General features: G+C 38.6%; 1 protein-coding gene across 2 annotated transcripts; it reads right to left on the minus strand.

Moving 5' to 3' along the window:
• Positions 1-247: 247 nt before the first annotated feature.
• LOC127648455 (splicing factor U2AF 65 kDa subunit-like) lies at positions 248-24474 on the minus strand. Of its 2 annotated transcripts, XM_052133134.1 has the most exons (11): positions 24037-24474; positions 15736-15901; positions 15507-15610; positions 15117-15268; positions 14676-14792; positions 12778-12916; positions 7939-8016; positions 6031-6176; positions 4470-4556; positions 3498-3740; positions 248-1477 (listed from the first exon to the last, which is right to left on the minus strand). In XM_052133134.1, the coding sequence occupies exons 1-11, from the start codon at positions 24083-24085 to the stop codon at positions 1346-1348; spliced, it is 1413 nt and encodes a 470-aa protein (XP_051989094.1). In that variant the 5' UTR covers positions 24086-24474; the 3' UTR covers positions 248-1345. The 2 variants fall into 2 exon arrangements, with proteins under 2 accessions (XP_051989094.1, XP_051989093.1); XM_052133133.1 differs by lacking the exons at positions 7939-8016; positions 12778-12916 and having other exon boundaries at positions 6031-6147; positions 24037-24472.

The following is a 24474-nucleotide window of genomic DNA, read 5'->3' on the forward strand; positions in this document are numbered from 1 at the left end:
ATTTTTGAGGTCTTGACTGATTTATTTTAATTTTTCCATGATTAAAGAGGTACGGTTTGAAGGTAGGCCTTAAAAAATACTTCCATAGGTACACCTCCAGTTCGCCAAACAGAAGCTAATTGTCTAAAGGCTTGACATAGTTTTCTGGAATTTTCCAAATTCAAGTACATCTAACAAATCATATTCATGTGATTTTAGATGGGATTACAAAAAAAGGACACTAGAGTGATAACACTTCAGATCATATGTCATTTATTGAAGGCAGAGCAAATCTGAGAACATTTTAGCTAAAGGTGAAGAAATGTGTGTCTCAAAACCCTTCACAGAGAGTTTTGAGATTAATTGAAAATGCTCACTCAGCTCCACAAAAGTCCCTTTTACAGGCAAGTCAGTCCATTCGGCGGCCATCTTGCATATTCTCCTGGGCAGCTATTTTCTGTGGATACAAGTGGCATAAAAGTACACCTCCTATCTACTTGAATGGGGAAAGACTGAAATCTTTAAAAAGGTAGGTCAAGATTACGATCATATAACATATATCAAACCAGCAGTTAAATCTGACAACAATGGTATTATAAATTGTGCATCTTTAGCGAAGATCATGCTTTTAAAAAAGTGCAATTTTTCAGGCTTGTATAGCTAATGTGCATGCACATTCTCGAGTCTGAATCTAAAACGTGATTAGCTCTTTTACCTGTAAGGCAGGACTTCTGTTTCTACATCCACCATATTGGGCGTTCCACTTTTTCCTATTCATTTTTATAAATGTGCTTTGTCTTGAGCTAAATGGTCTCTGGCTCCACTTTTGGCAGTGGACATGTAGGGCGAGATATCTAACATTGGCTTCATTTGACATGACAGGAAATAAGACAAAAGTCATGAAACTGAACTTCCATGTTTCTACAGCAGATAGCATTTCTTCCTTTATTCATGATAGCAAGCTTTAACTTTTTTTTTCAAATGCTCTTTTCTCTGACATTTTTGGAGATAAATTTCAATTGTCAAGTAATTTTTCCCTTCTTGGCTGGTTTGGAGCAAATTTAAGATTAAACTGGAAGAGACGTGATGTAGGGCTTGACGCTTTGTTGTGTTGCCAAGTTAGCACACACTGTGAAGCTTCTTCACTTCACTGATAAACAACAGTTGCAAACTGAAGCCTCTTAATGATATCTAAAACATTTCCGCTTGGCTATTCTTCTACGTGTTTTTTTGTATGCAATTAAAGAGAAAGAAATTGTGAAGTAAGAGTAGTCGATAATACATGTAAAACTAGAGCTCATTAGAACTTCACACTCAGATGGTGCAAACACATCTTCCTCTCTCAGCAGGTGAGCTGTCTGTCCCCTCAGAACTCATGTCTGTGATACATGTCTGGATCATAGAATTTTGTGACCACAACACGGTTAGCAAACTTGCGTCCTGTCAGCGCCTGCATGGCCTTCTGGCACTCAGCAGCAGTCATATACTCCACAAAAATCTGCAAAAGAACAAAAACTATTGCTATTAGCCAAAGCCTGACAGCTCGGTTTGAAACAAGCAATTATCTACAGTGGAAATGTATTAAGAAGAATTAAAATGATTCAAACTGGACAACATGGAGGCTATATGCATAAAAAAAAAAAAAATTGGGGGCAGATACAGATTTAAAAAAAAAAAATAGGTCAATACCGATATTTTGCCACTCACCTTGTTTTGTCATCAAATCACTGTTTAAGTTAAGAATTATATATATATACACATTGTAATTTTTGGTTGATGCATTTTATGAAAGATCCATAGCACAAAATAATAATTTACTATTTTCAAAAACAAAGTGAAAATAAAATGTTTATATTGCCCATAGACTACTCAAAAACAAACATACATATACACATATATATACATATATATATATATATATATATATATATATATATATATATATATATATATATATATCAATTGTCTTTGTTTCTGTAATACAATACAATAATGCTGCTTTTCTTTCGTCTGTTCTTCAAAATATAATCACGTTTCATCAAATGCACGTCTTTGTGTCTAATTTCTTGTAATATATCACTCTGAGAAGTCTTACAGGTTGCCCTCCACAGTGGCTGGTACATCAGCAAAATACTCCACATGAAAAATCTGCATTTGCCGGGTGTTCATTTCAAACCTTGTTCATCAGGAGTAGGCTGTATGACTAATTCGTGAGAAAGAAAATCAAAACAGTGTCATTGAATTCAAGTTTTGCAATCGCACCCACGCTTTCTGCTGGAAAATTATCTCTAGAACGTTTTAAACGATCACGTGTTGGTGAATAGTGAGTCACCCGGTGAGCCGCTTGATTTTTAACAAAGAGCCACAGGACCTCGACCCCTTGTATAATGGATAACGCAAGGGCGTATTGTGATTTCAATCTTAATTCAATCAATCACGCAGCATTATCATACCGATGTCTCAGAAGTCTGCAGGTTTAAAATCATTTTGGATGGTTTCCCTTATCATGTAGCTTATAGCTAAGTGCCTCTTTCACAACAGTCACATCTTTTTAGGGTAGGAGAAAGACTAAACATTTTATATTATTTTATAAGTTTCCAACCCTTCTACATATTGAGGCTATCATTATTTCTGGATTGTGCATTTGAATTCACAGATTTTTTTTACAATGTGTGCTACTAATTTATAATAAATAAACCATTAGTTTTTCATATATTTACAATAATATTTCATATTTTACAACAATTGTTATATATTTCTTCTTATATACAGTACTGTGCAAAAGTCTTAGGCACATAAGATGTTTCACAAAAGCATTTGTCTTAAGATGGTTAATTAATATCTTCAGCTTTAGTGTGTCAATAGGAAATATAAATGTTGTAGTCTCCCAAACGTTCCTTTTGCAAACAGAAAAACAGGGAGCCCTGCAACAGATAACATGGCCCCACAGAGACCTCCCCACTGAACATTGTGTCAGTCTGAGATTACATAAAGAGACAGAAGTAATTGAGACAGCCTAAATAGATAGAAGAACTGTGATGAATTCTCCAAGAAGCTTGAACATCATATTTGCCAACAACCGAGAAAAACTGTATCCAGGTGTACTTGGGCTGAATCCGGCGCTGAATCAGCTGATCAGCAGGAGAACAAGATAAGGGGTGGCCGGATAAGTCCGGATCGAGAGAGAGAGAGACGCACGCGGCCATGTTGCACGTTTGTTTATGTTGGTATTAAGTTAATTTATATCATTCAACTTTACGTTGACTGTTCAGCCGGTTCCCGCCTCCTCCTTGCCCATCCTTATACTGTTACAGTGTAATAACCCAGATACACATGCTCTAGTTTCACTTTCCTTTCAAATAAGTTAATGTAATGTGAGATGATGACACTTGCACTTTTTCAAATTCTTACTTCTGATGATGATAATAATAACAAACAACAACAACAACAATATGAATACGGATCCCGATAATAAAATACAGAGTAACCATAGCCATGCATTACTCCTATTGACTGACCTTGCCACAGCCTGGCACCTCAACACCATCAACAGGTCTTGGGATCTCGATGGAGCGCACAGTGCCATACTTGCAGCACTCCTCACGGATGTCCTCCAGAATCTCCTCATAGTCGTCATCGGCTAGCAGCTCCTCTGGCATGACCATGTTCAACAGACACAGCACCTCTGTGGGAAGCCCAGAGTTGTGCACCCTCTGCAGTCCTGGCACCTGGAGCATGACTGCCGTCTCGATGACAGCAGTCTAGTGAACAGAAAGCATGATTCAAGACTGTCCATTCAATAGCTTGAGATTTGGCCATTTAATGTTTAAAACATGTAATGGCCCCCAAAAGTGTCTGAGAATGAAAACATCTGAATGTCTTTGCACTGCAAAAAAACGAAATATCAAACCAAGTGGCATTTATTTTAAAGGAAGTTAGCAGAAGCACACCTTTCACACAAAACATTAAAAAAAAAACAATGTTTGTTAAAACAACAGATGTTTTATTAAAAATTTACACTTGACTGAGTTTCAAATGGAATGTATCTCAAATCACTTTCCGGAGGATTTATATCCATTTTGAGTCCATCTTGAAGGGAATATACACATGGTCTTTTCATGATCTGATAGCAATCCAAACAGCAAACACGCATAACGTGACCAAGTGTAAATGCCCCATTAGATGTGCATTGGCATATAGATGAACTCAAAGCTAATATACAAGGACTAAAAGCCTTTAAATATTGTGAGAATTTGTGGATGTCAAATGTTAGTGGAACATGTCCATAGAAAATGTGCTGAACTACACCTGTGGGCTCTCTGCTAGGACACCTATGTGAACTTGAGGGGAACTGACAGCATACATCCACTAAAAATCACTTTAAGACAATTTGATTACAATAGCAAAATGACAAAGGAAAGTGAAGTTAGTGACAAGAACTGTTGTTACTGCAATGCCTACAACATCCAGAATGAAGGACTGGCACTTACAGGATTGGTATTCTTAGCGCCAACACTAGCCCGCTGGACGATGAGCTTTTTATCACCGAGCTGCATGCCATTCAATCCAGCAACCGCCTGAACAGAACAAGACAACTCTAGCAGTAAATCTTAAGAAAACATGTCCAGGTCCCATTTCATGACTTCAAAGAAAAAACAAGAAATTTAAGTTTGAAGTTAAAGTTTATTTTTAAGACCATTAAGATTTTTATTGCATTGTGACATTATTGTAAGGACAATTAAACACATTTGAAACTAAAGTTCTCATTAATATGTGTGTGTGAAAAAAACTGATTTTTGATAACATTGAACATTTATTTAAAATAAAAACACTGAAATATCACATTGACCTAAGTATTCAGACCCTTATCTCAATATCTAGTTGAAGCACCTTTGGAAGCGATTACAGCCTCAAGTCTTTTTTTGTTGTTGGTATGATGCGACAAGCTTTGCACACCTGTATTTGGGGATTTTCTGCCATTCTTCTCTGCAGATCCTCCCAAGCTCAGTCAGGATGAATGGGGACCATATGTGGACAGCCATTTTCAGGTCTCTCCAGAGACGTTCAATTGGGTTCAATTCCGGGCTCTGGCTAGGCCACTCAAAGACATTCACAGAGTTGTCCCGTAGCCACTCTTGCATTGTCTTGGCTGTGTGCTTAGGGTCATTGTACTGTAGGAAGGTGAACCTTCTGCCCAGTCTGAGATCCTGAGCGCTCCAGACATGGTTTTCATAAAGGATATCTCTATATTTTGCTGTGTTCAGTTATCCTTAAACCCTGACCAGTCCCCGCTGCTGAAAAAAACAGATGATTGCTCAGTTTGGCCGGTTCTAGGAAGAGTCCTGGTTGTTCCAAACCTCTTCCATTTAAGAATTATGGAGGCCACTGTGCTCTTGGGAACCTTAAATACAGCCAGAAATGTTTTTTGTAGCCTTCCCCAGATCCGTACCTCGACACAATCCTGTCTCTGAGCTCTGCAGGCAGTTCCTTTGACCTCATAGATTGGTTTTTGCTCTGATATGCATTTTCAGCTGCGAGACCAAATCATGTACGATCAATTGAATTTTCCACAGGTGGACTCCAATCAAAGTGTAGAAACATCTCAAAGATGATCCAGAGAAATGGGATGCACCAGAACTAAATATCAAGTGTCATAGCAAAGGGTTTGAATACTTATGTCAATGTGATATTTCAGTTTTTTCTTTTTAATAAATTTGATTTATCAAAATGATCAAAAATCAGATTTTTGCTGTGTCATTATGGGGTATGGAGTTCCGATTGATGTGAAATAAAATTAAAGCATTTTTAGCATAAGGCTGCAACATAACAAAATGTGAAAACATGAAGGGGTCTGAATACTTTATGAATGCACTGGTGTGTGTGTGTATATATATTGAAAACACCTTTAATATACATATATAAATATATGTTTTTCATGTTTTTTAATTAATGTATTATTTTAAGTCATGTTTTTTTTTTATAAATATTTTTTAAATAATATATTAATTTATTATTTTAGTTAATATTTTATTCTTTTTTTTAGCTCAATACCTGGTCAGTGGCGCTGAGATCCACATATTCACAGAAGGAATAGCCTTTGGACAGTGATGTGTCTTTGACAAGGTTAAAAGCTTTGAGAGGACCGAATGATGTCAGCAGCTCTTTAACCTGCACAAGAATCGAGGACACATACAAATGTTTGCAAAACAGCAGGAATAACTGTAGAGCCTAGCTTTCTAATGCAACCCATGAAGAAAGAGTAAATAAACCCTTTTTTGCAAATATATATATATATATATATAAAAAATAACATTTTAGTCATATTTATTATTAAATAAATATAATATATATGTAGAAACTTTAAAATAAACTTTAAATAAACAACAAACTATCAGACATGATCCAACTGTAAATCAAGAAAAAGATAATGAAACACACAAAAGTAAAAAAAAAATTATCTACTTTGCATTACTTATTACTTATATACTGTATATGTTATAATTTGTTATGGTCTGCTATTATTAACAATAACAGTCAATAACTAAATACAATAATTATTCATATTATTATATGATAATCTCCATTTAGCGAAGTATTGTAAATAAAACAACAATCATATTCAATTTAATGGGAGACATTTTTAAGCAGTTCCCATTTATGTTCAATTTTTAAACTTTGATTTTCAGTCTTTCTAATCTTACATGTTCTCTAAATCTGGTTCCTAAATATACAACTTTCAAAAAGACTGCTTAAACAAAACTTAAATGTTGCACTTTAGAATGTAAGAGAAAAAAGATGCATGCTGCTTCTTTGCAGGCAATTTTGTCAGTTTTTAAAAGAAGGTCAGGAAATGATGTTTTCCTTGTTTTTCAGGGAACAGTCAGACAGCCCTTGAGATCCACATTTCAAAACACTCAGACCAGTCAATATGTTCCCTGTACAGTACACATCAAATGGTTTAAAATCAGGCTGAGGCCACATCCACACTAATCCGTTTTCAGTTTCCTGATGTCCTAGTTTCCCAAATTATGTAATAATGGAGAGCATTTTCGAAATGCTTCATTTTCGGTGGAGGAAAACACCGTTCTATTATGGATGAGAGGCGTAAACGTAGCAAATTTGATTTCAAGTGAAAGGGTATTACTGTGAACATGGCCTGTGGCCCACACAGGCCAAAATTCTGTGTGGGCATACTAATAAGTACATTCCCCTTTTTTCATATTAGTTTTACAGCACTCAAATTTGCTTACATTTTCCAAACATTTCACATTCACACTTTTCCAACCCTATTACCCAAGTAACACTGATGTTTGCACCCCGAAAGACTGATGGAAGAGACGGAGCCCTGTGGGCAGGGTCTCTGCTGTTAAGAAGTGTATCCGTGTAAGGATCGGAATGTCTTACTTGCCTTGTGTTACATGTTGGCATGGCAGCAGTAGATCAGTACTACTGAACAAATTATGAGTGCAGACTTAACGATCTTACAGGCCCCTAGCTGGGGGACAAAGTGGGGGAACAAAAATGAAAGAGCTGTGAGTTTCAATGCAGTAACAATGACTGCAAAAAGAAAATAGATGAGAATATGAATACCAGGGTACATTCACCTCCAACTCATTATGGCCTTGCTATTGATTGTAAGTTAATTAGCTACATTCATTGCTTTCGGTATCACTGCTATTATGTCTTTATGGTGAAAGATATGTAGAATAAAGTAAAGGTGATTAATGTTGAGTGTCAAAATGTCTTGACAATGTAACATTTAGGTTAAAAATTGTCGAAGAAAAGGTGCTATTCACAACCTGTTTGCGTTTAGTACAACAGTATAAGGGGGCATTTGTGACTAAAGATGCGAGACAAATGGCAAAGTATTGATGCATGTGCTCTTAAATGGAAATAGTGGGTTGTAATACAGTGTTTAAAGTCGATGTATTAATTGACTGCAAGGGTGAAAGTGTACATGATCATCACCGAGATAATTTGGTAGACCTCCAATAAAGAGTTTATGAGGGGAGTCCGGTACTACTGTCGACACAACACCTACAAAACAAAGACATCGGGATTTTATTGTTCAGTTTCATTTAAGGTATTAGGCGGATAACAATTCACAACACATTCAGAAGCTATGAACATGTTTTCTGAGAGTTTCTTCAAAAGGAGGCTAATTCATTTAAAATATAATTCCTTAAATGTGGACATTTATCAAGACTGACTTGCTTTTCTTTACTTAAGCCATGTGGTTGTGAGAGCATTTTTGAGATCCTCATTCTACTGGACATGACTGCAGCCTTAAGACATGCTTTACCACCAAATCCTCCAATCTACACCCTAACAGTCCCACCTTACAGTTAGATCCTTTTTGTTACAAGAATTGTGTTTCATGGCGAGGAGAAGTGTCCAAGTCACATCCACTTACCACAGGGGTGCCCCAAGGTTCAGTGCTTAGCCCTCTCCTGCTCTACCTACATACCCTTTCAGGCACATGGGTTTTCTACCACTGCTTTGCAGATGAAACCAAGCTCCTCCTCTCATTCCAAGACAGAGCTCCTTGTCTTCCTAGCCAGCCCAGCAATTTATCACTCATCACCATTCATCTAGGCTTGTAAATGATAACACCGCCCAGGTTAGCAAGGTATCTAGCAGGACTGCTTAAAGGGATAGTTCACCCCAAAATGAAAATTCTCTCGTTATTTACTCACCTTCATTATATCCCAGGTGTGTATGACTTTCTTTCTACACCAGAACACATTTTAAGATAATTAGAAAAATATCTTTGCTCAGCAGGTCCTTAAAATCAAGTGGATGGTGATCTGATTTCTGAAGCTCCAAAAATCTCAGACAATCAGCCTAAATGTCATTGATACGACTCCAGTGGTTAAATAATCTTTTAGTGCAAAAAAAGATCAATATTTAAGTTCTTTTAACTGTAAATAATCTCTTACGGTAAGGTTCACGAGAGGGTGGAGTTTGTTACGAAGGCAGGAGAAGGCAGACGAGGGGTGAGGATGCAGTTTATTGGCAAAATAACTAGACAAACAACACTGGAACAAATAAAACATCCACAATGGGAAAATAAATCAAAAACACGAAAGACATCCAAGGGGTACACATGCCGGAGAAACATCCATGGAGGGCAAAGGTAACATGACACATGAACAAACACATCCAAACATCTACTTTCAAACATCCACATTCAACGACCGACCAGGAATGGAGGAACAACAGGGTTTAAATATACAGGGGTAATGAGGACTAAACAACAAACAGGTGAGAACAATGAAGTGCATGGGCAGTGATGAGGGCAGGAAATTATGGGAAGTGTAGTTTAAGACAGTTGACAAGTGAAACACGGGGCAGACAACAGGGGATCGTGACAGAGTTCAAGCAGTCTCTCGTGTGACGTATTTGCATTGTCATGATACAGAAGTAATCTCAAGTTGTCAACTGGGTTGAGACATCCAGGATAAGCACACAAACCTACCATTGTGAGTAAAGAAACAGATAAATTCAGATATAAACCAAAACCTACCAAGCTACAGTAAAGCGTTCCTCAAGAGTCTGCGCCAGGATGAAATGCATGTGGAATTTCAGAGGGGGCCACATTTTGAAAAGGTAACGAAGACGAGCAGTTAATAGGCAATTAGCCATTTTGCTACAGAGTGATAAAGAGCTCAAGTTCAAACTCTCAATGATTTCTTGTTTTTAAGAGAAAGAAACTGTATGAAGACTGCATGCACATGGGGCACATCTTATTTTGTGATTTAATTATTGTTTGATTATCCCTTTGTCCTGTATGGTGCTATTATCATCCACCTTTTTCCTGATTGTGGAAGTGTTCCATGATTCGACTGTTTTCAATTTCTGGTCTCCAGTGTTCACATTGGCTTTATTCTTAATGGGTAATTAAATGTTTAAGGTATTACATTTGTAAAAAATTGTCAAAAAAATACAGATACTTCACAGTCGAGATAACAAATTTTTTTTTTTATAGACAGTGCCTCACCTAAGTGTGTAGATGACATGAAGCAATGGTCCGAGTTATGACAGCCAACAACTGCACAAGTTGGCCCTGAAATTCATTGTTACTCCAAGTAACACTTAAATTGTTGTTGTTCTCCTCTGGATCGTTCGTTTTGGCCATTTTTACTTGCCATCTCGAGACCAGAAATACAACAGGCAATTAGAATCAACATGGCCCTGCTCAGTTGCTCAGGAAAACTGTGGATTAAAGAGTCTTTTTCTTGGGTAGACCGGTAATTCTAAACAGTGTAGTTTTATGTTTAAAGTTAATTGTATATTCGTCTCTACAGTGCGTAAGGGACCATCTGAAAAGTCCACCCACTGCACTAAAACATTGGTGGCTGAAATGTATTCTGATGAATAATGAAAGTCATATAACAGGGATATCATGAGGGCAAGTAAATAATGAGAACATTTTCATTTTCAGACTATCCCTTTAATTACCAGATAAACTTTATGGACCATTTTGCAAAGACCACCCAGTCATGCAGATATGTGCTGTGTAAAAGTAAAACCAGAGCCTTCCTATATGAACATGCTGCTCAACTCCTTGTCCAGGTTCTTGGCATCTCTAGAGTGGACCACTGCAATGCACTTATAGCCAGCCTTCCAGTTTGTGCAATCATAACTTTGCAAATGATCCAGAATGCAATGGCACATTTGGTTTTTAACAAACCTAAGAAAGCAAATGACACACCTCTATCTCATTCTCCTGCAAGTTGCTGCTCGCATATATTATAAGGCACTTATGCTAGCTTACATAACACCCCTATTCTTTTTGAGCAATTCTGGAACTTTGTACTGGGGCACTTCTAATGTTGCTTTTGTTGTAGTATTCCTCATTTGAAAGTTGCTTTGTATAAAAGTGCCTGTCCTTTACTATACTGTCTATATATGAACTGTACGGTACTGTCTTTTAAGAATAGGGGTATTTTGGATGAGCGCATATTAAAGGGGTCATGACATGAGAAACCAAATTTGCCTTGATCTTTTGGTATATAAGAGGTCTTTGTATCATTAAAACGTCCTGCAAGTTTAATATTTTAAGACGTCCTCCCCATTCTAAACGAATCATTTATTTAATCAAGCTCAAAATACAGCTCGTTCTGGATTCATGGTTAGAAGTGACGTGTCGGTTAGAAGTGACGTAACAGCGTTTGCATATGACCGCCTCCAGCACAAGATAACTACGCTATAAGCGCAAGACAACTACGCTCATTTCAGTATCGCCGCGTCGCCTCACAAGTGTTCAGTCGATGGACAGCGAGCTCTGACAGAGACTACTTGTGCACAGGAAAATTACGATGCCACACAGATGTGCTGTTCCTGGCTGTGGTCAAACAAAACCTCTGAATAAGCTGCCGAAAGATCCAGGCGTCAGGGAAAAATGGATGCAGTTTATTTTTTGCGGACTGACCCAGTCACGGCAGTGTTAACTTAAGCGTTTGTTCTGTACATTTTAAGGATGACTGTTTTGAGAACAAATCTCAATATGATGCTGGCTTTGCCAGAAAACTGTTGCTCAAAGATAAGTCCGTGCCGACTATTCTGGGAACAACGACGACGCAAACTGTAAGTAATCTATTTTAAACTTTAAACTACTTTTTAAAGCGCAATTTCATTCATTATGAATAATCACAGTGTTTTTACTTAGTTTACTTGCATATTGTTCTGGCTGGAGCGTCAATAATTGATACATAGGCACTGACGTTAGCCAATCATAACAGTGAGCGTTAACACTGAAGTCTTAAATGGAAAACGCCCCCAAAACAGACTGTTTGAATCAGAGGATGAGAAACAGGGTGGGAAAAGGTCATAAATCACTAGATTTTAAAAGTTTTTCTTAAAAAAAAAAATATATTAATACTATAATTGCACCTAAGGGAACATAATAATACAATAAAAAAAAACCATGTCATGACCCCTTTAACGAGAGAGGAGTCACATGGCTTCTTTTCTGTTTTTGATCAACAACTGTAAAGAATAGATAGGATATTAAAAGACACATTACTCAATGACGAATGGATTGTGTGAATCTTGTTTTAGCAAACATTTACATCTGGCTCATACATCCTCCGTGAGCTGGATGTGAGTGGCGCATTATTGTTTTGGTGCCCATATTAACAGATGGTAACTTTTACACTGCAAGCACGAATAACAAGGTGACGTCTCCCAGACATGGCAGTGAGCAGATAGTTTCGGCGTTGAGCCTAATTTTGCCGTATGGCTCACGCTGAGCTCAACCTGCCCACCATTGTCCTTGAAGCAGCAATAACCTCAGCTTATTATGACCTTTTTAAAGAAGAAAAAAGGCCGTCGGCCCCATAGATAACTTTATTATCAGTACAGAGGCGCTGTTGTTTCTCACGGAAGAGAAGTGTCCTCGCTCATGCACCGCTCACAGTAGATCTGTCGTTATAGTGAACGCAGTGAAAGGATCTTGCTGCTGAACTTCTTCGCCACTATACTACTCAATCACTGGTAAGTGAAATCTGAAAATGTATCAGCCAGTGACTAATCATAGAAATTTTTAATCGCATAGTGCAAAATTTGGTTTCATATTCAAGTGATTGACTTGAGGAAACAGAGTAAAATAACTATCTTGGGATTTAAGAATGGATTCCAAGATAGTTCAAGTAAAGATCCCGATTCATCGGAAAACAATATTTTTACCCAGCCTTACAAAAGCACTGTGGGAAGTTTAACTATACTTAATACACTGGTAAATTTGTAATCCAAAACCTCAGAAACAAAAACAAAGAATATGACAAATGTGTTCACCTGGAACGTGAAAAGTAGGTTGCTCAGAGATGCCTGGCAGAGGGCGGTAGTCATGAGGGCGTCTGATCTTCAGTGACAGCCCTTGAAAGATAATTCCGTCAAATGCCATGGCCTGAGTGGTCTCATCCACTGATCGAAACTGGAGCAGACAGACATTCTTATTAGAGTCAGGAATAGCTCAGAGGATCCCGGTCTCATAATGGAAATGTTATTTTCCTGTGCACCACCAAAATGTCTATCAGCGGCTGATTTTGGCCTCATTTCAGAGGATTTCATAAAGCCTCATTTACTTTCAGATGTCATGGTTTGAACAAATCCAGAATTTAAGAACAGGCTCACTTTAAATTAAAAAAAGTGTACACATCCATGAATGCAAGATGAGTCACTAATATTTTTGGTCCGGGAAAGATTGTCAATTCTAATTGCATATACAGTACAAGTTAATTTTGTCAACATGTAGGAGAATATTACAATTAAGATGACTTCACAGACATGGATAAAAAGCCTTTTGATTGCAATGGATCTTTATAGCAAGTCATTTTCAGTGTGTGTTGTATTTTGCATGCTTTATATGATAGCTTGTTATTTTGCATTGGACTGAGGTCATGGCTTTGTGATGCAATACCTTGACTTTGTTGTCCTTAAGACATTTTGTCACAGGTGTCAATGTACATTTGGAAGACCCATTTGCAAGGAGCTTTAACTTCCTGGCTGATGTCTTGAGATATTGCTTCAATATATCCACATAATTTTCCTTCCTCATGATGCCATCTATTTTGTGAAGTGTGCCAGTCCCTCCTGCAGCAAAGCAACCACACAACATGATGCTGCCACCCCCATGCTTCACGGTTGGGATGGTGTTCTTCGGCTGTCAATACTCACCCTTTTTCCTCCAAACATAACGATGCCCATTATGGCCAAACAGTTAAATTTTTGTTTCATCAGACCAGAGGACATTTCCCCAAAAAGTAAGATCTTTGTCCCCATGTGCACTTGCAAACTGTAATCTGGCTTTTTTATAGCTGTTTTGGAGCAGTGGATTCTTCCTTGCTGAGCAGCCTTTCAGGTTATGTTGATATAGGACTCGTTTTACTGTGGATATAGATACTTGTCGACCCGTTTCCTCCAGCATCTTCACAAGATCCTTTGCTGTTGTTCTGGGATTTGCACTTTTCCCACCAAACTACGTTCATCTCTAAGAGACAGAATGCGTCCAGAGCGGTATAATGGCTGTGTGATCCCATGGTGTTTACACTTGTGTAATATTGTTTGTACAGATGAACGTGGTACCTTCAGGCATTTGGAAATTGTTTCCAAGGATGAACCAGACTTGAGGAGGTCCACAATAATTTTTTCTGATGTCTAGGCTGATTAAACCAAGCAAATGATGTCAAGCAAAGAGGCACTGAGTTTAAAGGTGGGCCTTAAAATACATCCACAGGTACACCTCCAATAGACTCCAATTAGCCTATCAGAAACTAATTGGCTAATTGCCTAAAGCTTGATTTCCTTTTCTGGAATTTTCCAAGCTGCTTAAAGACACAGTTAAAGTAAACTTCTGACCCACTAGTATTGTGATATAGTCAATTAAAAGTGAAACAATCTGACTGTAAACAACTGTTGGAAAAATTACTTGTGTCATGCACAAAGTAGATGTCCTAAATGACTTGCAAAACTATAGTTTGCAAATATGAAATCTGTGTAGTGGTTAAAAAATATGTTTTAATGACTGTATGTAAACTTCTGACTTCAACTGTATATCACCCACCTTAAGCACAGAGTCCTGGCATTTCAAAATAATGTTTTTAACCATATTTAATTTTGTTCTAATTTTGAACAGACATCAGCGATTTGTTTAGCTTGTTTTTCGTCCTTGGTGTGAACAGGTGAAAATGTACCTCTAAGAAAGCAAAGTTCTTGTCCTGGTTGATCTGTACTGCGAGCACAGGACTGCTGGGAGCTTGAGCCAGTCCTGCAAGTCTCATCTGGGTATTGAAAAACTCAGTCATGGACTCCTATGAGACAAAGACAAGCGTATTTTGGGTGTGCGTGGCCTACGACTAACAGAACTGAAAAGAACCTGCTGAGAGAACCAGCTTAGACCAACATAAATGTCCAATTTCCAAAGTTTAATCCGGTTAGTTCTGGTCTGGTGCTGGTCAAGTCGGTGGAACTTATTCATCAGCAAAAAAAAAAAAAAAAGCAAATAGGCTGACCAAGGGAGGATTGCTGGTTAACCTAGTTTAGACGGCTGGCAGGGATGCCAGCAATGCTGATCTTTTTAACACAGGAATTATACAAACAACATGTTATGAGGGATACTACTCTGGGACACTTACCTCAGTGACGCCAAATGGGATGTTGCCAACATACAGGCGTCGTGCTTGCCTGGTCATCTGACTGCCAGTGATGGGCAATTGTGTCGGTACAACTGCCAAACCAGTATTAGTGGATGTAGCCAGTAGAGCTATGCTGGGGATCTGACCAGCAGCTTCATTGCAAACATAAAAAACAACCAATTTAGACTATGACCATAATTAATCATAATGCAAATGAGTTATGTGGACTGCCAAAATGGAGATGATGTTTTTTGTTTTATTAATTAGTTCTGTTGAGTCAACAGACTCACTCGCTGACTCAAAAGGACACATGGTGACAAGATGGGTTTTACACTATAACAGTATGTCACAAAATAAAAGTATTGAACATTTTAGAAAACGTTTCAGCACCTTGCATGGCTTTGTACTGCAATGGAGTGATGTGCTCAAAGCCTGGAGGGGGCACATCCCAATATTTGCCATTTTTTTTCTTCCTTGTCCTGCATGGAGAGTAGCTGAGAAAAGAAGAGGCCAAAATACTTCATCTGCTACTGTATGTAGGCTGTGTTAATAAATTGTCTGCTTAGTAGACATGTTTTGCAGGCAGACTTTTAGCCTGTCTTGTGTGGTGTCTAGTCACCTGTGTTTCTTATGATCTCTGGAGCTACTCCTGCGCTCTCTGCTCTTACGGTCTCGGCTGTACTTCCCTTGAGTGCGACTACTTCTGTCTTTGCTCCAGCGGAGCCGATTCTTTCTGCGACCTGGAGAGCTACTATGACTCCTCTTATACCTCTCCCTCTCTCTCTCTGCAGTAAAAGTGTTAAATAATGTTTGAGGGAAATATCTTCTTTCTTTGTGAAGCTTCAAAATGCACCCCAAGATATACCTACCATATAGCCAGAAGTTTTACAATTTTCTGAAGGAAATAAATGGTGTTAGCCCGGGTAAAACTGGCTGTCATAATGCTAGATGAAAGTACTGAAATAGGTACTGAAAGTATCTATTATTAAAATTGGTTTTAGTAATAAAAGATGGATAATATTTGACAGATTTGAGCTATGTTAAACATATGAGTTTATATCTGTGTGGTCTATAAATACAGTGGAACCTGTGCTAGTTGTTACATGGGGATGTTGTCACAAGTACTCCAAAAATAGCTCTTTGGCTGAACTTAATTCAATCGGAGTTTTCTTAAATTAAAATTACCTTGTAATTTCAACTTAATTCTTTCAGTAGAGGGAACCTAATTGAATTAAGTAAACCAGACAAAATGTATCATGTCAAAATAACTCAAATGAAACACTTTTAGTGAAATGCTAGCCAGTGATAAGAGATATTAGCATGCTAAACACATGCTGTTGGGAAGCACTATTGAGTGCAACTTAGTCTCGCTATAACTCAAGATGCATTGCTCTCAACCTAAACTCAAGCTACATTCTTCACCATGATATAACACACAAAACTACAACATAACAGAAAGTCTTGTAATCTCAGCATCACAAAACATTAACCCTTATGTTGTGTTCCAGTCACAATGTGTGTTTAGCACCCTTTTGTGTATCGTCTTTCCATGTACACTCTGAGGAATATTTCAAGATCTACTGTTGTGTTTTGGCTCATTTGATTCAGGATAGTCAGCTGTAAATTGTGATATGCCATTGTCTATGTAAACATATGTATGTTTCAGAAAGTAATAAGGAAAACACAACACAAGGGTTAACATGTCTCCCCCTTTAGGACACATAAAATAACACTTAACTTTAACATTTACTCTCCCTGTTGCATCCCATAGAAAGCATGCTGGGAAATAGAAATCCTTTTCCCAGTTTCAGTAAACCAAACAAAAAAATATTCATGTTGTCTCAATACAAAATGGGCTAAGCAAACAATGGATAATGCATGACAAGACACTTTTTTAGTTGATTCAAGTTTCCTTGGTTACATTAGTTTTTTTGAGTAATATGTACATGGGAGGATTGAATAAAACTGAATATAGTTTATAAAATTTTTTTATGAGGGTATAAGGTAGAGTCAAATGTCCAAATGCAAATTAGATACATTTTTTGAATGGTTGCCCAAGTTGCCGCAGTACATGGGATAAGTTGTCACATATAAACCTGCCGTTAAACAGTAGTAGGTTTCTTGTGAACACTGGGGGTGCTATTCAAACAAATTAAATCTAGTGTACATCTCTGTGTAAATTTACTCCTGCAATATACTGTATAATTTTATTTAGCTTTTCAGCTACCGTAATTTCCGGACTATAAGCCGCAACTTTTTTCCCACGCTTTGAACCTCGCGGCTTATACAATGACGCGGCTAATATATGGATTTTTCCCACTTTCAAATTTTATATAAAAAAAATTTAAAAAAACATTCTGTGACGTGCTCAGTTTTTTGGCGGCGTGAAGCTTTCATTAGACCAATAAAATTGCCCAACGGGTTAAGTTCAAAACAACTTTTTTTGTTTACTGTTTAGATTAAATCGAGCGCGCTCAAACTTCCCATCATTCTGATTACGGTAGTAATTTTGTCACCCTCACCATGGCAAAGACATGGAGAAACGCACATGATGCTGCTTTCAAGTTGAAGGCGATTGATATGGCTGCTGCACGGGAGCTTGGTCTTAATGAGTCGATGATAAGAAGTTGGAAACAGCAGTGTGAGGAATTGACTCAGTGCAAAAAGACAACTAAATCTGAGGCTATTCAACTCCGACACCGAAGGAGATGACTTCAATGGTTTCAGTGCACAGGACGAGGAAGATAGTGACCAGTGACTTTATTGGTAGGCTACTGTTTACTGCAAATGTTTTATTACAAGCCGTGTGTGGTAGCGGGGGCGTGGTCAAGCGCCCGTCCGGGAGAGAAAAGCTGTAAGGGCGCTTACACCTGCGCTAAATTATGTCTAACACCGGTGTCTAATTTCAAGTGCCCTGCTTCACGTGTCCTTCTTGGGAAAACTGTCACACGGGCACCAGTGTGACAGTTTTCAGCAGGGCACTTGACGTTCCAGGTAAGGCTTTTAATGGCCACAGCAATGTTTACAATCAATTTTATAAAGTTTCTCAATTCTTCTATGCGCCAACACTAGACTGACTTGTGTCACTTTCTCAGCTCTGTGGCTGCTGCCTTTTTATGCCGCTCTCCCCATGCTTACTGAAATTAGACACCGGTGTTAGACATAATTTAGCTCAGGTGTAAGTGCCCTTACCGCTTTTCTCTCCCGGACGGGTGCTTGACCATGCCCCCGCTGCCACACCGTGTTTCGTTAAAGCCTGAGTAAAGTTCATTTGTTTCAATGTACCGGTAGGCACCTGCGGCTTATAGACAGGTGCGGCTTATTTATGTTCAAAATAATATTTTATTTAAAAATCAGTGGGTGCGGCTTATATTCAGGTGCGTTCAATAGTCCGGAAATTACGGTAAATTAAAAAGAGTAAAACAATTATGAACAATGTTGGGGTTAACACGGTTAAAGTGTGCTACATAATCAGATTACATTTTTTGAGTAACAAGTAATGCAATATTGTTTATTTTAAACCATAACATCTGACTTACTTTTTAAATAAATTTACGCTTTGCTTTTGTACACCTCTACTGTTCCTGTATTGCAAGAAATCAGGAGTAAAAGTGTGCAAACTTCAGGGAGGAGACGTAGTACATGATTGGCATTGCTGTTCTATAGAGTGTGAGGCCAAAGACTATTTAGCAGATAGAGACAAATCACTTCTATTTAAATAAATGGGATAAATTGAAACGCCTAACCAAGAAGCTCTAGCACCCAAAAGTCCCACCTTGCAGGTAAAAGAGCCAATCACCTTTTAGATACATACATCGCCTGTCAATCAACTCGCTAACGCACATGCGCATTTCGTGTTTTAGAGTAATTATGAGGTCAACATTCAGTTGAGTGAAACGTGGTTGATTCATGTATCAATACACACTGTATTAAAAAAAAAATCATCAAACGCATTTAGGCAGAGGGATTATAAGACTAGTCTTCCACTGGCCACGACATGATACACAGGGTGAAATACTCAATTCATGGACTTATGCAGCCAAACTGCACCATGTTAGAGCTCCCCGTAACTGGGAAAATTGGATGAGAAAAGCTTACTCTGGATCAGTGGTTCAGAGCAACATTCTATATCGATTGTGTATGCAGAGAAAATTTCTTAGTTTCAAAATAGTTTCTAAAATGTTTTTAATAATAAACAAGTAGTTTCATTCATGAAACAAACTGTTTTTATGGCATTTTGGAAGCATTAAAATGATTCCATTCAAGTTGTATCAACTTGAATGGAATCAAGTTGATACAACGTTTGTATGCACCGTGGACCAACTCAAAGAAGCGTGCACTGGATTTGAGAGTCTTCTGGAGGCTTGGCTGCTCTCACTCACATATAAATAATATTAAAAGTACCAGTATTGGGGTCACGTGATGCCATGCGATAATCGGACGTGTGAACGGCGAGCTCTACGCACTTTGCTAGATTGAATACTTTTTATGACATAAACTGGTACAGTTATACACTTTGTTCCATAACTGTTATAGGAGGACAATATGTCAAAGAACTCAAAATCCTCGAGCTCTGGAGACATTAAAAGACATTACATGCTCAAGCTGACACCCCCAAACAGGCCGCAAGCCTGGGAGTCCATTTAGAGAGGTACAGGAAATGCGGCGAGAGATGCTGAACATGTCGGCAATGCTGACGAAGGTCGTTGCAGACTTGGAAGGATCTTGCTGTTATACGTCAATTGATCACTGACATGGAGGCGAAGTTCACTGATGTGGTTACAAGAGTGGGGGATGTCGAGAAACGGAGAGATTACTAGAGCCATCGGAGAGGGAATTATCTGCTAATCCGCTAGCAACCAAGGTGGATTTGGGGCGTGTCTGGGAGAAGTTGGAGGACATGGAGGACTGTAGCTAGTGGGATAACATCCATATCGTTGGAATCCCTGAAGGAGCAGAGGGACAGGATATGGTGAAATTCCTGAATGGGCTCTTTACGAAACTGCTAAGCATAGCAGGCCGTAAGGTGGAAATCGAGCAAGCTCACAGGGTCGCTGCTCGGCAATCTGCAGAGTGAGACAGGTGCCGATCAATTCTGGTCAAATTCTGAGATCATCCAATTAAGATATTGTGTTATGTGAGGCGAGGAGTAAAGGAAGTCTTTCTTGGAAGAACCACAGCATTTTCTTTTTCCCAGACTTTGCGACTTCGCCACGAGGGATACGTGATCGATTCAAGGAATGCAAGAAACTTTTACACCAACGGAAGGTCGCTTTTGCACTGATATTCCTGGCCAAACTGAGAATAGATGTTATGGATGGCTATAAAATATTCACATACCCACAACAAGCAATGTCCTTCATAAAGCCAATGGAGTGAGTAAGTCATCTTGTTGTATTCACGTTGCAGCCAAGTGGACCGGCACACTGAACATTCGCTTGACTGTTTGAGGATTCTGCATGCTTTTTCTGTGCTGGTTCCACCTAGCAGCAGGAGTTTATTTTGTAGAGTGGAACACCTTCGGGACAGTATTGCGGATGAATCTAAATGCTCTGTGCTTATTTCTCCTGTTGGCTGGGGTTTGTTTTGTGTTTTGCATTTCAGTGGCTGGTAGGGGTCTCCTCCGCCCCTGGCAGTGGCCCTGACTTCTCCAGGCAGTCGGTTAGGAACCCCTCCTCCCCTCGCAGATAGTGGCCGTTCCTCCGCTCTCACGCGGCCGGGCTCCTCCGTCCCCTGGTGAATGGCCATGGCTGCTCCATTGGGATGGATGGTAGTGGTGAGGACTCTACTGTGGTGCATCTCTCCTCCTTCCCAGGTTTTGGCACCAGTGAAACAAGGTAAAAGGGAAAGGAGGAGGTGAGAACCGGCTTGACAATATAAATGATAATTTAATAATGAACTTAACCAAACACAACACAGGTGTTGGACAGCTGCCCGTAACTCTCTCTCTGTCGCACTGCTGTCTCCGGTCGGCCCTTATCCCTCTCGGAGGCTTGATTAGCCTGATTAGGGGCCGAGAGTGTGGAATCATGACCCGGCCCCACCCTCCGCCCTGCAACACTGTTGTTGATTGCTCAATTGAAAACATTTTAGTCTCGGACCCACTCTTTCTTTTATTTCTATTAATCAAAAAGAGTGTCTCATATTGATTGGTTTTCCTCCCTTAGAAAACCAATCACTTAAGAGCAGGCCTTGCCCACGACTGGTGACGGACTCCACCCTATTATCATAGATGCTACACTGAGTGATCTACACACAGTCTGCCATTTTTTTTCCAAGCTGGAGCAGCTACAGTGAGAAAAGTGTCAAAGTGAACATAAGAGTCTTCATGTACTCCTGGCATCAGATACCAAAATGTTTGTATGTTTGTGCAAATAATTTTACACTAGACTGCTTTGTGAATGAGGGTCAATATAAAGCAGGATTTAAAAAAAAAAATATTCTCAAGCATGGATCAGTACCAATTGTTCGTGTTTCAGCTTTATATCCTGAAGACGTAAGTGTCGCACTTTATATTTTGTGAATGTTTGCAAATCGCCTTTCCGAATGTGTTTGTTAGCTGATTCCACGGATAATGCATCTAAAGTTACCATTGTCTGTGACTGTATTCACAGAGACCAGAGCTATGTTGTTATTTTTATGCTTAGTGTCTGTATAATTCATAACCGCACCTTCATTATGCACAATACAGTAAGGTGATTGTCTTTTTGAAAACTATGTAAGTTCTGCCAGAGTCTCTCCTTCATCAGTGTCCGACTCTGGTTCATACATATATGGCTGAAATCCAGTAATTACGGTGTCAGCTATATTCGTTCTGATTTGTTGTTGCCATAGAATCCAAAGCACAAGCTGTAAAGACACAGCCCTCTTCTGGAAAGGGAGCTGGGAGCAGCAGCGCATTTGCATTTAAAGAGACACACATGCGTGTTTTTGATTCCACCCAAAAAGAGCCATTTCTTTAGATATTTACAACTGTGCCACCTACTCTGTACTATTGTTGGGAGTAGCACACACACCCCTAAAGCAGCAGATACTCTGGGAGTGGTGATTACTGCTTTTGGAAAAGGTCACAAGGCATCAGAGTATTACTCCCAGCAAATTCAGAGTTTGGGGACAGAGCTTCAGCTTCTCTCATGAGATTATGGGAGAAAGATTTAAACTTGGTATTGGAGGAGGGAGTGTGGGCTAGGATTCTAAAAAAATGTCAAGTCTGCATCTAGAGATGCAAGGGTGCGCCTTATGCAATTTAAGATTTTACATAGATTCTACTGGACCCCCTCTAGATTGAAAAGGCTTGGTATTTAAGACACACCCACATGCTGGTGATGCAATTCAGACGATGGGGGACACAACCCATGTTTTTAGGTGGTGTGTTAAGTCTTATATTTGACGTATTGGGCACTCAAATTTCCTTTTGCCCCAGACTCTGTATTTTAGGCGATGGGGCAGTCATTAATGAAGGGGATCAATACATAAGAAACTGGGTTCTAGCCACTGTTATGATCGGCAGACAGATTATTCTTAGGGGATGGAGGTCGACTGGTGTGCCCTCATTTCGGGAGTGGTGCATGGAGATGGGCAGGGTGGCGGCATTTGAAGAAATGTCAGATAGAAGGTGAGGCAACCTGAGGGTATTTAATAGGAAGTGGGGCAGTTATTTGACCTTTTTGGAAGGATCGTGGGGAGGGGCATTGGAGAAAGATATATAGTTTTAAATGTGTGTGTCTTTTATTTTATTTAAATATATATGTATATAATTATAATACAAGATATGTGAATCGAACAAAAAGAAGCATGAACTGAGATGACTTTAGTAAAGATATTCATTTATTCATCAGACTTATTCCTTGAACAAGTTCGGCTGGCATTCCCCACTGAATTTTATCCGGACTTCTGTAGAACATCTTAAATTGACTCTCGCATTGTCGATGGGCACTGCATGTGAAGACATATGATGCAGGTACAAGTGTTGGCCATTGCTGCTTTAGGTAAGACTATGGTTATTCTTCACCATTCACACGTATTCATGTTACTAATTCTTTATTATAAATACGACAATATCTGTTTGTTTACCATGTTCTTTTCACATGAGTGTTGTACAGTAGCTAGCATGACCTGTAATGTCTCTTGTATGCAATGCATGGCTTATTTGTATGGAATGCATAGCATAGCCGAAGAGAAAGTATTGCAAAAGTAGAGTAACACTTTACTTTCCAAATTTGCGCTTTTTAATTAATTAAGTTACTTTGAGAAACGCAATATTCAAACGAGTTACTTTTAAATGTTTTAAAACGTTACTCATCACTGATTATGAAACACATAACATGAAACAATAAAAATGAAAAAGAAAACTTACAAAAATATCAAACTGTTGTTTTGGCCAACTAATATATATATATATATATATATATATATATATATATATATATATATATATATATATATATATATATATTCACACACACTCACTCGGTTTATTGTATTCTCTTGTTTGCCAGACAGCTATCATAAAAAATATGAAGACATTGTAACTTTAGTTGAGGGGGAAAAAAAATCACTAAAATGTGTCTAATATGAGAGGGTTTTGAACAAGGTGTTTGAATCCAACATATAGAACCACTGACAGACAAAAATACATCTGTGTAATTGGACATTGGACTCAATATCTTGACAACTTCAAACAGGTCAATATAAATATAGTAAAAAAAAATAATAAGCAACAGTTACTGTCTTTTGGTCGATATGTGTAGTACTGTAAAATTAAATAACAGTTGGCGTCAACTATAAATCGGTATAAATCGTTCGTTTACGTTCATAAGCCACACGAAAGACATAGACTGAACCAGAACAGCATAATAACCAAACTTGTAAAAAATAATCCCAGCACACGACAGCACATGAATACTGGAGGAATGTTTACCTTGTCGATTTTCGCTCAGCTCTTTCTCGAACTCCTCGAAATCAGACATGATCTCATTTGAGCTACAGTCATAAACAGTCACTGCATTCACAACATAACACAGAGCACAGGCAGTCTAATGTCTGCTGTCTCGTCTGTTCACACTGTCGCAATGTTACCATGTGCAGAAATGTGTTCATGTAGAAATGTAAACAATCAAAATTCAAGACGGGGATCTTCTTCTTCGGTGGGTTTAATGGTGGGATGCAAACCAGCTTTTTAAGTGCATATCGTCACCTTCTGTGCTGAAGTGTGAAGAGACTAATAAGATTACTAAGAGGTAATCACTGGCAAGACAGCAACAGTGAGAGGGAAGAAGACTATTTTGTTCATATGAAGTTTTTCGCACCTACATTCTAAACTACATCTTGATATAATCCATCCTCATGATCACTCAGT

The sequence above is a fragment of the Xyrauchen texanus genome, chromosome 8 (genome assembly GCF_025860055.1).
Source record: "Xyrauchen texanus isolate HMW12.3.18 chromosome 8, RBS_HiC_50CHRs, whole genome shotgun sequence".
In the NCBI taxonomy this organism is placed as follows: domain Eukaryota; kingdom Metazoa; phylum Chordata; class Actinopteri; order Cypriniformes; family Catostomidae; genus Xyrauchen; species Xyrauchen texanus.

Bases quoted from the DNA above. Each gene is read 5' to 3' on its own strand.
- LOC127648455 (XM_052133134.1), bottom strand. From the start codon at position 24,085: ATGTCTGATTTCGAGGAGTTCGAGAAAGAGCTGAGCGAAAATCGACAA. The intron at 8,017-12,777 runs GTGAACACATTT...TTTGTTTTGTAG, and splicing joins ACCTACTTTTCACGTTCCAG to GTGTTGTGTCGACAGTAGTA. The intron at 1,478-3,497 runs GTCAGTCAATAG...GTTCTTTTGCAG, and splicing joins AGGTGCCAGGCTGTGGCAAG to ATTTTTGTGGAGTATATGAC.